The sequence below is a fragment of the Phyllopteryx taeniolatus genome, chromosome 4, assembly GCF_024500385.1.
Source record: "Phyllopteryx taeniolatus isolate TA_2022b chromosome 4, UOR_Ptae_1.2, whole genome shotgun sequence".
Lineage (NCBI taxonomy): Eukaryota > Metazoa > Chordata > Actinopteri > Syngnathiformes > Syngnathidae > Phyllopteryx > Phyllopteryx taeniolatus.
The window spans coordinates 13,112,218-13,127,648 of NC_084505.1; the positions used below are offsets into that span (position 1 = coordinate 13,112,218).

General features: G+C 42.8%; 1 protein-coding gene across 9 annotated transcripts in view; it reads left to right on the forward strand.

The window, feature by feature from the left end:
• The window catches only part of htt (huntingtin), a 65,653-nt gene that overhangs the window by 15,934 nt on the left and 34,288 nt on the right, over window positions 1–15,431 (forward strand). For all 9 annotated transcript variants that reach the window (XM_061769642.1, XM_061769648.1, XM_061769643.1 and 6 more), the window contains 12 exons: window positions 258–335; window positions 560–963; window positions 5,410–5,530; window positions 5,623–5,738; window positions 5,831–5,942; window positions 11,392–11,529; window positions 14,185–14,343; window positions 14,448–14,545; window positions 14,609–14,748; window positions 14,857–14,920; window positions 15,018–15,118; window positions 15,269–15,415. In XM_061769642.1, the coding sequence (XP_061625626.1) occupies window positions 258–335; window positions 560–963; window positions 5,410–5,530; window positions 5,623–5,738; window positions 5,831–5,942; window positions 11,392–11,529; window positions 14,185–14,343; window positions 14,448–14,545; window positions 14,609–14,748; window positions 14,857–14,920; window positions 15,018–15,118; window positions 15,269–15,415 (1,678 nt within the window). The remainder of the gene's footprint in view (window positions 1–257; window positions 336–559; window positions 964–5,409; window positions 5,531–5,622; window positions 5,739–5,830; window positions 5,943–11,391; window positions 11,530–14,184; window positions 14,344–14,447; window positions 14,546–14,608; window positions 14,749–14,856; window positions 14,921–15,017; window positions 15,119–15,268; window positions 15,416–15,431) is intronic.

Here is a 15,431-nt window from a genome sequence, read left to right on the forward strand (position 1 = left end):
TGTTACACAAAGAAGCAATGTTTCTGTTGCGCCTTCAAATACATCCACAGGCGTGTCTCTGATTAACTCCGATGTTGTCAATAAATTTATCAGAAGCTACCGAAGACATGATATCATCTGGGTTTTCCCAAATTGTTTAAATACATAGTATTCCTTCTGTATGTAAACCTCTGACTTTTGTCAAAAAAATATCCATTCATTATCCTGGCAGTTAGCAAATAGAAATAATTGTGGTAATCCTCATGTACCTTCTCCAGGGAAAATCCTTTTAAGGGAGGAGGAGGGTTTGGAAGATGATTCAGAGAAGAATGAGGTCACCACTGGCGCTTTCACATGTGAGTTCATCCTGTAACGTTGTAAACCGTGACTTGCTTTTGTTTTATTGTACATTATCTCTTTATGTATACTATACAAACCTATTATAGAGTGCCATTGCTACAGAATATATTTTTATTAGCTAGCCATGTCCTTAGACGTACTAATGATTTCATGCCGTTAAAACAGTATAGACTGACACCATGACAGTAGCACCATCATTATATCTATTTATTTTCTCCAGCATCTGTTGATGAAACTGATGGCTCCTCGGCAGCCCAGGTGGACATCATTACCGAACAGCCACGCTCCTCTCAGCATACCTTGCAGCCCGGGGACTCTGTGGACCTGAGCGCCTCCTCTGAGCAGGGCGGGGCTGGAGGCGGGACATCGGTGTCAGACACGCCTGAGTCACCCAACGAAAATGAGGAGGAGATGCTGAGTCAAAGCTCAAGCGGTGGGGCTAACGTTACTCCGGAGACTGCTGACTACACTACACCAGAGAATGCCACGCCAGATGGAGGCCCCTTTATCGAAGACGGGTCACTCCTAAGCACCAATGAAGGCTCACTCCCACCCAGTGACTCCTCCCAGACCACGACCGAAGGGCCGGACTCAGCTGTCACCCCCTCAGATGTTGCAGAGCTGGTCAGTCTGAATGAATATGCATATTTGTACTGTATTTATGATTCTAACCTTTCTATTAGCGTTTTAAACCATTACAAGACGACAAATGGGTTTGCAAGCTTAAGACCAATTCATACTTTCGCTATTATGCATCTGCTGACTGCACCTGGACTGGACTGTGGATACCCCTGGTGTTCTGTTCATACTACATTTTGGGGTTCACGTCGTTACACGTTGGTCCACTCATCCCCGTTGCGCGCATGTGCATTAATAATCCAATTGCCAGCCACACTAAAGCGAAAAGGAACAGCGTGTGTTCGTTGTTATGTTTGGGATAGTTCATGTTAGGCCTGTCACGATAACAATTTTTTAAGATGTATTTTCCCCCAGACTATCACGATAAACAATAATATTGGTTTTTTTTTGTTTCAGAAATCATGAAAAACAAGGCCCACCCAATTTTATTTTTTTGCTTTAAAATCGGTATCATTATTGTTGTTGTTATAATTTCCTTTCTTGTTACTCTATTAATTGGTTTTTCATTACTCTGCGATGTGGATCATCGCCCTGGGTCTGAAATGAAGAATAGAGCTACATGACTAATCTGGTTTACATTGAGTCTTCTATTCTGATTTTAATAGGTTTAGAAGCCCAAATCAAGTGAATTTCATTTGGTTTGACAGGGGTGGAATATTCCTTTGCCAAACCGATCAGAAGTAAATTTTCGCCATGTGAACCGTCTGTCAAGGCACGAGTTGTGGCGCCAGCATGATCTGTACTGCGCATGCACACCACGGCGGCCATCTTTGATCGCCAACTATGGCAAATTGACTAGGTCAAAATGTCCAATTTGTGGTGATCTAGATTAGACAGACAGACTGACAGATAGACAGACAGAATTTTTGGGAGCGTTCCCTCAGGGAAAATAAGGCTCCAGCAGCAGCATCACAGCACCAACAGTACAAAGAAAGCAAGTAAAAGAGGTAGAAAAGTAGATAAAGAAATAAAAGTAACAGTTGCAACATTATTAGTCTGAGTCTCTCTGTCAATTAATCTATCTTTCTGTCTGTCTATCTATCTGTCGAGCTGTCCATCCATCCATCCACAGTGTTGGAAAAGTTCATTTTGTACACAAACTAGTTCAAAGTTCAGTCCCCCTCCCCCCATATGTTGCATATTTCGTTTCCCTATTGTTGCCACCCGTTCAGTCCACACTGGTAGCCAGCTGCAGCTTTCACCCGACAATCTTAAAAACATGAGTAAAAACATGTTGCTTGAATAATCTTTTTTTCAAATGGTGGAAACTACTGGCTGAATAAGGTGTGCCATTGAGGTTATACATAATAAACGGTTAATGTGCCCGTGTTTGTGTAAATTGGGGACTTAGACACAACAACTCTGAGCGAAGCGCTAATGTTTTGAAAGACATCGCCACGGTGGAGCGAGCTGCTTAGCCACCTAATTTGCTAGCACATTAGCTTGTGACCTAGCTCGTTTGCTCGAGGCCTAGCGAACACAACAAACAGTTAACTTTCCTTTAAGTGTCTCTGTTGTGTGAATATGCGCGCTGCACCTGGAGCAAGGCTGTGGCGCATTGGACGGAGCCAACAGCGGCAAGAGTGTATGCCGGCGTACCTGAGCCCACTAGCAGCTAACGACACAGCCATCCAGCTCTGTCAGCTCACAATGTGATCCGCACGCTGGCTCACCACAGCAATGACAATTTATTGATTCCGGAAAAACTATTGTGTCCATTTTATTTATCAAACGATAAGTCGATATAGTAATTATCGTGATAGGCCTAGTTCATGTCAGGTATTTTGAGCCACCTGGCTATCTTTATCCATCTATCCATTTTCTATACTGCTTATCCTGTTTAGGGGAGCTGGAGCCCATCCCATCTGACTTCGGGCGAAAGGCGGACTACACCCTTGACTGGTCGCCAGTCGGTCGCAGGGCACATACAGAGATGGACAACTATTCACTCTCACATTCACATAGGGCTGCAACTAAGGATTATTTTAATAATCTATTTATCTGTCTTACTTTTTTGATTAATTGATAAATCTGATTTAAAAAGATAAATACATATATAGGCGGCACGGTGGACGACTGGTTAGAGCGTCAGCCTCACAGTTCTGAGGACCCGGGTTCAATCCCCGGCCCCACCTGTGTGGAGTTTGCATGTTCTCCCTGTGCCTGCGTGGGTTTTCTCTGGGCGCTCCGGTTTCCTCCCACATCCCAAAAACATGCATAAATTGGAGACTCTAAATTGGCTGGCAACCAGTTCAGGGTGTACCCCACCTCCTGCCCGATGACAGCTGGGATAGGCTCCAGCACGCCCGCGACCCTAGTAAGGAGAAGCGGCTCAGAAAATGGATGGATGGATATTTCGAATTGGCAGTGCATAAAAGTGCACAAAATGGTTTCTGCATAAAATTCCATAGCTCTTAAAGTAATAAATTATTATTTCAAAAAATCAAAACTAGGCTTTACATGATCAGGATTTTTGGGGCCGATCACCGATCAGCAAGTTTAAAAAAAACGATAACCAATCCGATCACAAGGTGGAGCAATTTTTCTATTTACATGACTTGTTCATTTATTGTATATACTTGTGTACTGTATACTGAGTATCTTAAAGTATTGTCGGGCATTTTAGACAAAATACATTTTCGACAATGACCCCTAGGGGGCATTCAAGGATTGGCCACTGTAATAAGTTTAGGTCAAATCACCATTACAACATGACAGAAATAATGGGTGCTAACTTACTGTAATTAAATTACTTTATTATAATTAAATTACTTCACCCACACCGAAACTTTAGAGCAGGATTCACTGTGTTACATCACCTTTTCTTTTAACAACATTCAATAAAGGTTTGGGAACTGAGAACACTAATTGTTGAAGCTTTGTAATGTGCCACACATTTTCAAAGGGAGACTGGTCTGGACTGCAGGCAGGCCAGTCTAGTACCTGCACTCTTTTACTACGAAGCCACGCTGTTGTAACACGTGCAGAATGTGGTTTGGCATTGTCTTGCTGAAATAAGCAACGGCGTCCATGAAAAAGACGTTGCTTGGATGGCAGCATATGTTTCTCCAAAACCTGTATGTATCTTTCAGCATTAATAGTGCCTTCACAGATGTGTAAGTTACCCATGCAATTGGCACTAACACAGCCCCATACCATCACAGATGCTGGCTTTTGAACTTTGTGTCCATAACAGTCCGTATGGTTCTTTTCCGGAGGACACTATGCCCAAAATTTCCCAAAACAATTAGAAATGTGGACTCAATGGACCACATAGCACTTTTCCACTTTGCATCAGCCCATCTTAAATGAGCGCGGGCCCAGAGAAGCAGGCAGCCTTTCTGGGTGTTGTTGAGTAATGGCTTTTGCTTTGCATAGTAGAGTTTCAAGTTGCACTTACGGATGTAGCGCCGAACTGTATTTACTGACATTGGTTTTCTGAAGTGTTACTGAGCCTGTGTGGTGATATCCTTTACACATTGATGTCGGTTTTTGATGCAGTGCCGCCTGAGGGATCGAAGGTCACGGGCATTCAATGTTGGTTTTCAGCTTTGCTGCTTACATGCAGTGATTTTTCCAGATTCTCTGAAACTTTTGATGATATTATGGACTGTAGATGATGAAATCCCTAAATTCCTTGCAATTGTACGTTGAGGAACCTTGTCCTTAAACTGTTCCACTAATTTCTCACGCACTTGTTCACAAAGAGGTGAACCTCACCCCATCTTTGCTTGTGAATGACTGAGCAATTCAGGGAAGCTCCTTTTATACCCAATCGTGGCACCCACCTGTTCCCAATTAGCCTGTTCACCTGTGGGATGTCCTAAACAGGTGTTTGATGAGCACTCCTCAACTTTCTCAGTCTTTTTTTTACCACCTGTCCCATCTTTTTTGGAACGTGTTGCAGCCATAAAATTCTAAGTTAATGATTATTTGCTAAAAACAATAAAGTTGATCAGTTTGAACATTCAATATCTTGTATTTGTAGTGAATTCAATTAAATATAGGTTGAACATGATTTGCAAATCTTTGTATTCTGTTTTTATTTGTTTAACACAACGTCCCAACTTCATTAGAATTGGGGTTGTACTTGATGTTGAATAGTGGTAGTAATATGAGCGAAGGAGTTCATTATTGTGACACATTTCTTGGACGTCAGGTTTTTTTTTTACCCCCCAAACGTTCTATTAACATATCTCCACGTTATCTTTGTCAATAGTGTTACGTTATTTTGCAAAGCATTTTCATCACCAGATGGACAAGGCACAACAGTGAGAAAGCAGTCCAATCTTAATATTTAGGAGGTGCTCTTGTTGGTCAAATTAGTCGAATTCAAAATGACTGGAAAACATAATCCTATCCTTATACTTTGTTGCATTTCATAGTGTAATTTACTGAAAAGCTAAGGTTTTGCTTGTGTGTTACCCTAAGTTGCTGGATGGCAGTGAGAGCCAGTACTCTGGGATGCAGATCGGAACTCTACAGGATGAGGAAGATGAAGGGACAGCACCTTCATCCCAAAATGAAGCCTCATTTCTGCCGTCGACACTGGGTATATTAGTTTACAAATACAAAACAAACAAAAAACACTTATTTTGCAGAAGTTGTTCAAGGACTGTCGTCACTGTGGGTGTTTGTGTGCAGCTCTGAGCAAACCACATCTTTTCGACTTCAGAGGTCACAATCGGCAGGGTTCTGACAGCAGTGTGGACCGCTTTATACCAAAGGAGGAACCCACTGAAATTGAACCTGACAGCAAGGTAATTTTACTTAATTCATGTCTGTATTTCACAATGTCAGTGACAGTAAAAAAAAAAAAAAAAAAAATTTGTTCATTTCACAACTTCATCAGCCATCAAGTATAAATGGTCCAATTGGACATTATACAGACCAGGGGGCGGAGCCACTCGTGCACTGTGTCAGGCTTCTTGCTGCTTCCTTCCTGTTGACAGGACAAAAGAATGGTGAGTATGAACTCCAGGAAGGTCCAGGATACAAGGTCTAGATCACCCATGGGAAATGAGAAAGTGGATACCATGTGATAACATGTGCAAGCCTGGAATTAGTCTCGCATTACTATTTAGTCAAAATTCACAGTTTGTTCCTCATAAAACACATTGAAAAGCAAAACTGCGAATCACAGTTTGTTGTTTTTCCCGATAAATGAACCGTGGCGACTGTCCAAAAATCCTCGCTGGTCTCTACAGATGCATGGGGGTAACACAATGTGATTACATCACCGAAAAGGCAGAAGGGAAGCCAAGCTCGTTTGCTTGGTGTGGGAAGGGCGAAACCGAATTAAGTAAAATGTGAGAGCAAATGACATACAATGGCCAAAGTGTGGGAGCATTTCATACTGAAATGCAAGGCGTGCAACCATTCGTTGTAACGTGGACCTTTCTCTCCGCCGAAGACGTTGGGAGTATTAAGCTGGGTCGTGGGACCAAAGACGAGGTCAAATTAACATAGCGAAAAGTGAGATTGTTAGTCTACCTTACTAACATTACGTTGGCCCTCGGGACGGTCTCTGTTAATTATGAGTTCTGTCAAATTTGTGACAAGTACAGTATAACGCAACCACGTTACTTACATACAGATTGATTCAAAGTTTTGCTCAAATGGCCAGTATATGACCATGTGATTTGTAAGTGGCTACGTTTTGAGTCATGCAGTTGAAAAAATGTGGCAAAGGTGGTCGATAGGAATAAGAGTAACATGGGTCATTTACCCAAACTGAGGAGGGTTTTGGTGAAGTCAAATGAAGGAAATAGTTTTCTCTCTTGAGGTTTTTTTATTTTAGTTTGAACAATTTGAACACGTCCAAAACGTCTAGTAGTATAAGTTAATGCACAGCCATGAAACTAATCTATTAATATGTCACAAAATGCTAGCTGCTTAAGTGAACAAAGGTTTATCCAAAATCTTATTTGCTAGAATTTACAGTGGAATACTCGAGTACTAAAATATTCAATACCTGCAGCCCTACATTCAACTCCCCTGTTATGTCATATTTTTATTGTTTAATAAAACCCACTCTTCAGGTCCTTGTGCGATCACCTGCAAAAAATTGCTCCTCAAAATTATAAAGTTGCTCATCAAATGAAGAAATGATTAGCAAAACTGCTCCTCATAGCAAAAGAAAAATATTTCAAGCGTTGATGTGAATCATTTCCAACTTGTGGTTAAAACCAAAGAAGGTGGGGAGGCTCAGCAGCCACCCCACACGACGAGGCAAGTAAGAATAATGCTTTAGGTGCGTTTTGTTAACTCTGCTACCACTCTCCCCCTTCTAACTGCTCTCGCACATCAGTGAGGAGAGGAACATTTGTATATATCAATATTAGGGTTGTCAAAATTAATGTGTTAACGCATCCCTTTAACACCACAAATGTTTTTAATGCAAACTAAGTGCAGTATATAAGCGCTTTACGTACAATACAGTACTACAAAATGAAAATGAATTACTATGTCAAAATGTACTTGCTAACAATGTTAAAGATAGCTGGAGTAAATAGTCCATTATTATTATTGGCCACAGTTTTCCTGAACACATACAGCGGCTGAAATAAGTACCGTAATTTCTCGTGTATAGTACGCACCGCCAAGTTGACCTAAACATTTTGGAAAACCCTTCTACCAATGTATAATGCATTTTTACAATTCATGAATTTGCTTCTACCCATATGATCAAAACATGAAGTATTATCTGTATTTTTTTTAAATAATTAATCTGAATTAAAGCACTTTATTTAAACGTAACTCTTTTTTTTTTTTTACTGGCTCTTATTTTCAAATTCATAGCCCTACTTTTATTTAGTAAATTACAAAACACACAGTTGTGCTCATATGTTTGATTACCCAGGCAGAATTTGTAAAATGTGTAAAATTCTTTAAAGAAAACATGAAGGGCCAGACAAAACACATAAAATTTTATTTTAATGGAATTCAAATTAAACGGTCAACCATTTCAAAAAAGCATTATCATTAAACAAAACATAACCCTAAAGAAATTAATGATGGTTGTTATTCAGTCATATTTAAAATAAATAAATAAACACCTTTCTCATAACCTTAAGTGGCGGTGGCATATTGGAATGAAAGTGTACAGCTTTTTCATAACCTATAGATGGCGGCATACATTTATAAAATGTGAGTTTTTTCCATTTTCCTCTATACATATGTATAATGCGCACTATTGATATTTGACAATTTTTGGGGGGGGGGGAAATGCGCATTATGCACGAGAAATTACTTTATTTAACACGTCACCATTTTTTGCTAAATAAGTTTCCAAAGGTGCTATTGACATAAAATTTTCAAAAGATATTGGGAACAACCCAAGTAATGCATACATGTAAAGAAAGTAGAACAAATAAGATCAGAAATAAAGTTGTGTGTAATAATGTGAAATGACACAAGGAAAAAGTATTGAACACAATACTATAATAATATGTAACTGGAAAGCCAATCATACCACCATAAATTTGCCTTGATCAGGTGCTCCTTGTAAGATTTCTGACAGAGGAGTGCAAAGAATAATCAGAAGAGTTGTCCAAGAACCAAGGACCACCTTTGGCGCATTTAAAAAAGACCTGGAATTAGCAGGTACTGTTGTCACAAGGAAAACAGTGAGTAATGTACTCCGCCGCCATGGCCTGTATGCACGCTCATCACGCAAGACTCCATTGCTGAAAAAAAGCATGTCAAAGCTCGTTTAAAGTTTTCTGAACAACATTTGGACAAGCCAGTTAAAAACTTGGAGAATATAGTCTGGTCTGATGAGAGCAAAATTTAACTCTTTGGATGCCATAATGCACACCACGTTTGGAGGAGAAATGGCACTGCACATCATCCTAAAAACACCATACCAGTGAACTTCAGAGGTGGGACCATGATGGTATGGAACTGCCATCTACGAAGATGATGAAAATGAAATAAGAGTAGAGATTTCATCAGGATAATGATCCAAAACATACTGCCAAGGAAACTCAATTGGTTTTAAAAAAATAAAATAAAGCTGCTAGAATGGTCCAGCCAATCACCTGACTTTAATCCAATCGAAAATCTATGGAAAGAACTGAAACTCAAGGTCCATAAAAGAAGCCCACGAGATTTGAAGACTGCTTCTGTGGAGGAATGGGCCAAAATCACACCAGAGCAATGCATGCGACTAGTTTCTCCATACAGGAGGCATCTTGAACCTGTCACTGCAAACAAAGTCTTTTGTACAAAGTATTAAATAAATACCAGTTGGCGTGTTCAATACTTTTTCACTGTTTCATTTGACATTATTACACACAACTTAATTTCTGATCTTATTTGTTCTACTTTCTTTATATGTGTGGGTTAGTTGGGTTGTTTACAACATCCATCCATCCATCCATTTTCTGTACCGCTTATCCTCACTAGGGTCGTGCATCTGGTGAAACTTTCATGTCAATAGCACCTATGGAAATATATTTAGTGAGAAAAATGGTGATGTGTTAAATAATTATGTCAGCCGCTGTATTAATATGCAGTGGAGGAAATAATTATTTGATTCCTCACTGAATTTGTAAGTTCACCCACTGACAAAGACATGGGTGGCCTATAATTTTTATGGTAGGTTTATTCTAACAGAGACAGAGAGAGAATTCTAAAACTAAATTCAGAAAATCACATTTTAAAAAAGATAATGTATTTGCATTTCATGCCAACCTCTCCATCATTGGCAAGACCAAAGAACTTTCGGAGGACATCACGGACAAGATTGTTGACCTGCACAAGGCTGGAATGGGCTGGGAAGACCATTTGCAAGAAGCTGGGTGAAAAGAAATGAGCGTCAAGCTCCCTTGGTCTGGGCCTCCTTGCAAGATTTCATCTTGTTGGGTATCAGTGATCATGAGGAAGGTGAGGCATCAGCCTAGAACTACAGGGGAGGAGCTTGCTAATGCTTTCAAGGCAGTTGGAACAACAGTCACCAATAAAAAGATTAACACACCACGTTGTAATGGATTAAAATCCTGCAGCCTCTCTAACATCCCCCTGGTCAAGGAGGCACATGTACAGACCTGTGTGAAGTTTTCCAGTGAACACCTGAATGATTCAAAGAGTGTTTGGGAGAAGGTGATGTGGTCAGTGAGACAGAAATCGAGCTGTTTGGAATTAATTTGACTCGCTATGTTTGGAGGAAGACGAATTGAGACTATGATGCAAAGAATACCATCCCCACCGCCAAGCATGGATGGAGGTGGAAGCATTATGCTTTGGGGGTGTTTCTCTGCAAATGGGACAGGTCAACTTACTTCATCGAAGGAACTGTGGATGGAGCCTTGTACTGTGAAATCCTGGGTGACAACCTCCTTCTCTCAGCCAGAACACTTTAAATGGGTCGTTGATGTGGCTTCCAGTACAACGCTAACCCAAAACACACAGCTAAAGAAATGATAGACTTGCTAAAGAAGAAGAAGCACTTTAAGGTCATGGGGTGGCCTAGCCATTCTCCAGACCTAAATCCCATACAAAATCTGTGGAGGAAGCTGGAGCTTGGAGTTGCCAAGGTACAGCCTCAAAACGTTAGGCCTGGTACACACATAAAGGTTTTTCCACTCTTAAAGATTTTTTTTTGATCTGCTATATAGACCCCACACATAAAGATAAAAAAAAAAACGGGCTTTCAAAAGTTTTGGCCGCCGTGTGTGGTGTGCTCCCAGAATCTCAACACAACAGACCACACACAAAGATGCTATTGCACCGCCGATCTCGAAGTCTCGTGTGATCACACGTAATCTCACAAAACCGACTCAGGAGAAGTTGGCATTTCCCACACACGAAGCCTTTTGGTTGACCTGTTTCGGACCCTAAAATCTGGACGAATCCACTCTTAACACATCATATTTAAGGATAATCTTATAAAACAAGATTGTCTGGTGTTTGATGTGCTCGGTCGGAAAGGGGCGAAATCGGCACAAAAACAGGCCCATTGTCTTAATGTGTGTACTGGGCCTTAAGGATTTGGAGAGGATCTGCAAAGAGGCGTTACCCAAAATTCCTCCTGAGATGTGTGCAAACCTGGTGAAACGTGTGACCTCTGCACTGGCCAACAAGGGGCTCTCCACCAAGTCAAGTTTTGATATGGGGTGAAATACTTATTTCCCTCAATGAATTGCAAAATTAAATCTTTTATGTGATTTACTCGATTTTCCTTTTGATATTCTCTCTCTCCCAATTAAACTACACCTACCATTAAAATTATAGACTTAGTCTTCGTCAGTGGGTATTAGTGAGGGATCAAATGATTATTTCCTCCACTGTAGATCATTAGAAATTTCAAGTAACATTTAACAGAAGATAAAAAGTATCCGTCTTTATAATGACAATGGAAGTATTGCTGTGGGTATTTCTGATAAATTTTGTTTACATTTGTATCACCAGGTGTGATCCCTGACAAGGAGGTACGAGTCAGTGTGAAGGCCCTGGCAGTCAGTTGCATTGGTGCAGCTGGGGCACTGCTTCCTGAAGCCTTCTTTAATTCCCTCTACCTGGAGCTGCTGGACGGCATTCCAGTGGAAGGTAAAAATAAACAAATAAATAAAACAGCTTTTTTACAGTTTGAATTTCATTCAAGCCAAAATTGGGTTAATGGGTTTTCAGATTAAGTGTCTCCCAATAGGACTAACTAGAACTGACTCTGTATAAACCCTCTCAGTGACAATAAGAGGTGAAGTCAGGCCATCAGTGAAAACACCTGCATGTACTAATTGAGGATTCTTAAATTCGCTGCTTGATACTCCATGGCACCCAAAGCATGCACCCACCCATGTGGTACAAGGATCTTGTTGTCATATAGTATATTAGGTTTCTGCCAGAAGCTGTTGTTGAAATTATGAAAACACTCATCCATCCATCCATTTTCTACCGCTTATCCGAGGTTGGGTCGCGTGGGCAGTAGCTTTAGCAGGGACGCCCAGACTTCCCTCTCCCCAGCCACTTCATCCAGCTCTTCCGGGGGGATCCCGAGGCGTTCCCAGGCCAGCCGAAAGACGGAGTCTCTCCAGCGTGTCCTGGGTCATCCCCGGGGTCTCCTCCCGGTGGGACATGCCCGGAACAACTCACCAGGGAGGCGTCCGGGAGCCCTCCGAATCAGATGTCCCAGCCACCTCATCTGGCACCTCTCGATGCGGAGGAGCAGCGGCTCTACTCTTAGATCCTCCCGGATGACCGAGATTCTCACCCCATCTCTGAGGGAGTTTCCACCCTGCAGCGGAAACTCATTTCGACCGCTTCTATCCGGAATCTTGTTCTTTCGGTCACGACCCACAGCTCGTGACCATATGTGAGGGTAGGAGCGTAGATCGACCGGTAAATCGAGAGCTTCGGCTTAGCTCCTTCTTTACCACAACGGACCGATACAAAGTCCGCATCACTGCAGACGCTGCACCGATCTGCCTGTCAATCTCCCGTTCCATTTTTCCCTCACTCGTAAACAAGACCCCAAGATACTTGAACTCCTCCACTTGGGGCAGGATCTCATCCCCGACCTGGAGAGGGCACGCCACCCTTTTCCGACTGAGGACCAGGGTCTCAGATTTGGAGGTGCTGATTCTCATCCCAGCCGCTTCATACTCTGCTCTGAACTGCTCCAGTGAGAGTTGGAGATCACAGCTTGATGAAGCCAACATAACCACATCATCTGCAAAAAACAGAGATGCAATACTGAGGCCAGCAAACCGGACCCCCTCTGCGCCTAGAAATTCTGTCCATAAAAGTTATAAACAGAAATGGTGACAAAGCACAGCCTTGGCGCAGTCCAACCCTCACTAGGAACGAGTCCGACTTACTGCCGGATATGCGGCCCAAACTCTGACTCCGGTCGTAAAGGGACCGAACAGCCCGTATCAGGGGGTTCGGTACCCCATACTACCGAAGCACCCCCCACAGGACTCCCCGAGGGACACAGTCGAACGACTTCTCCAAGTCCACAAAACACATGTAGACTGGTTGGGCGAACTCCCATGCACCCTCGAGGACACTGCTGAGGGTGTAGAGCTGGTCTACTGTTCCACGGCCAGGACAAAAACCACACTGCTCCTCCTGGATCTGAGATTCGACTTCCTAACGGACCCTCCTCTCCAGCACCCCTGAATAGACCTTACCTGGAAGGCTCAGGAGTGTGTTCCCCCTGTAGTTGGAACACACCCTCCGGTCCCCCTTCTTAAGAAGGGGGACCACCACCCCAGTCTGCCACTCCAGAGGCACTCTCCCCGATGTCCATGCGATGTTGCAGAGGCGTGTCAACCAGGACAGCCCCACACGTTCCGAGCAGACCCTTACAATATTTGTGGCCCTGCCACATCGGACCGGCATCTTCCCCCACCATCAGAGCCAACTCACCACCAGGTGGTGATCAGTTGACAGCTCCGACCCTCTCTTCACCCGAGTGTCCAAGACATGCGCACAAGTCCGATGACACGACCACAAAGTCGATCATCGAACTGCGACCTAGGGTGTCCTGGTGCCAAGTGCATGTGTGGACACTCTTATGCTTGAACATGTTGTTCGTTATGGACAATCCGTGGTGAGCACAGAAGTCCTATAACAGAACACCATCCGGGTTCTGATCGGGGGGGCCGTTCCACACTGCACCCGACACCTATAGCCCCTCCCACAGGTGGTGAGCCCATGGAAAGGGGGACCCACGTTACCCTTTTGGGCTGTGCCCAGCCGGGCCCCGTGGGTGCAGGCCCGGCCACCAGGCGCTCGCCTTCGAGCCCCACCTCCAGGCCTGGCTCCAGAGGGGGGGCCCCGGTGACCCGCATCCGGGCAAGGGAAACCTAGATCCATATATTTTGTTCGTCATAGGGGTTTTTGGAGCCGTGCTTTGTCTCGTGACTCACCTAGGACCTGTTTGCCATGGGTGACCCTACCAGGGGCGTGAAGCCCCAGACAACTTAGCTCCTAGGATCATTGGGACACACAAACCCCTCCACCACGATAAGGTGACGGCTCAAGGAGAGGTGAAAACACTCAGTTTAATGAAGTATTGTTTGCAGGTAGAGTATTTTGGTTATTGTGTTGTTTTCTTACTTAGTCGCTACCTAAAGACTGTAGCCTATTGCTTAGCTAACTTACGTATTCTATGGAAATCCTTATGGCAAAGATAATTATGCTCAAAGTGGTTTATTACCAAGCACAGCCTTTGACCTTTCTACCTTACGATGTCTTCAGAACAGCAGTATGTCAGTGATGTGCTGAACCTAATTCACCATGGGGACCCACAGATCAGAGGTGCCACAGCTATCCTCTGTGCAGCCATTATTCAGGCTGCACTTACTAAAACTCGTTACAACATACAGACCTGGCTGGCCAGTGTGCAGAGCGCAACAGGTCAGTGTGTTTGTGTAGTGTTATTTATTTATTGATGTTGATGTATGATGGCAGCCAGAGAACAGTTTAGAATTAGTCATCACTACTCAACTTGTACTTTTCAGGGAACCCTTTGTCCCTGGTGGACTTGGTGCCTTTGCTGAGAAAAACTCTAAAAGATGAATCCTCTGTAACCTGCAAGATGGCTTGCGTTGCAGTCAGGGTAAGTTTCTGTGTGCGTGTGTAATGGTGTACCTTTTTTATAAGTGCAACTTGTGTATTTCAGCACTGCATCATGTCAGTATGCAGCAGTACACTAAGTGAACTGGGCCTACAGTTGTTGATCGACCTGCTGGCCCTGACAGACTCATCGTACTGGCTTGTCCGCACTGAACTGTTGGAGACCATGGCTGAGATGGATTTTCGGCAAGTGTTTTAGATTATTTTTTTCTATTCTTAATTAAAATACATTCTGCTTATACTTTAATTCTGAAGGGAAAAAAATAACCTGAATTGTCCACCCCCATCACTTAGGTTAGTCAATTTCTTAGAGAGAAAGACTGAGGCTTTGCACAAAGGCGATCATCACTACACTGGGGTATTTCTAGACATACTTTTTTTGACCTACTTATACTAAGCATAGTTTTTTCATTATCGATTTATATATTGTGAGTATATTTTGTCTTCACGTTTAGTGTCTTCGACTGCAGGACCGGGTTCTCAATAATGTAGTCATTCTTTTGTTGGGTGATGATGACCCTAGAGTCCGCCATGTGGCAGCTTCTGCTGTCAACAGGTATACTTTTTCTTTTGCTATTGTAGTCTCAAAAAATGTGGTTACAATGTGGTTTAAATATTTCTCAATGCTTGTTGTTAGATCAGTTTATGAAATAGAGGGTTTGATTAAATTATTTTTCCCTTTATCATGTCCTTTGTCTTCCACCAGGCTCATATCTAAATTGTTTTATGACTGTGACCAGGGCCAAACAGACCCTGTTGTTGCTATTGCCCGAGATCAAAGTTCAATTTACCTGCAGCTGCTGATGCACGAGGCACAACCCCCCTCTCAATTCACAGTGAGCACCATAACAAGGTAACCATAGGTCTGC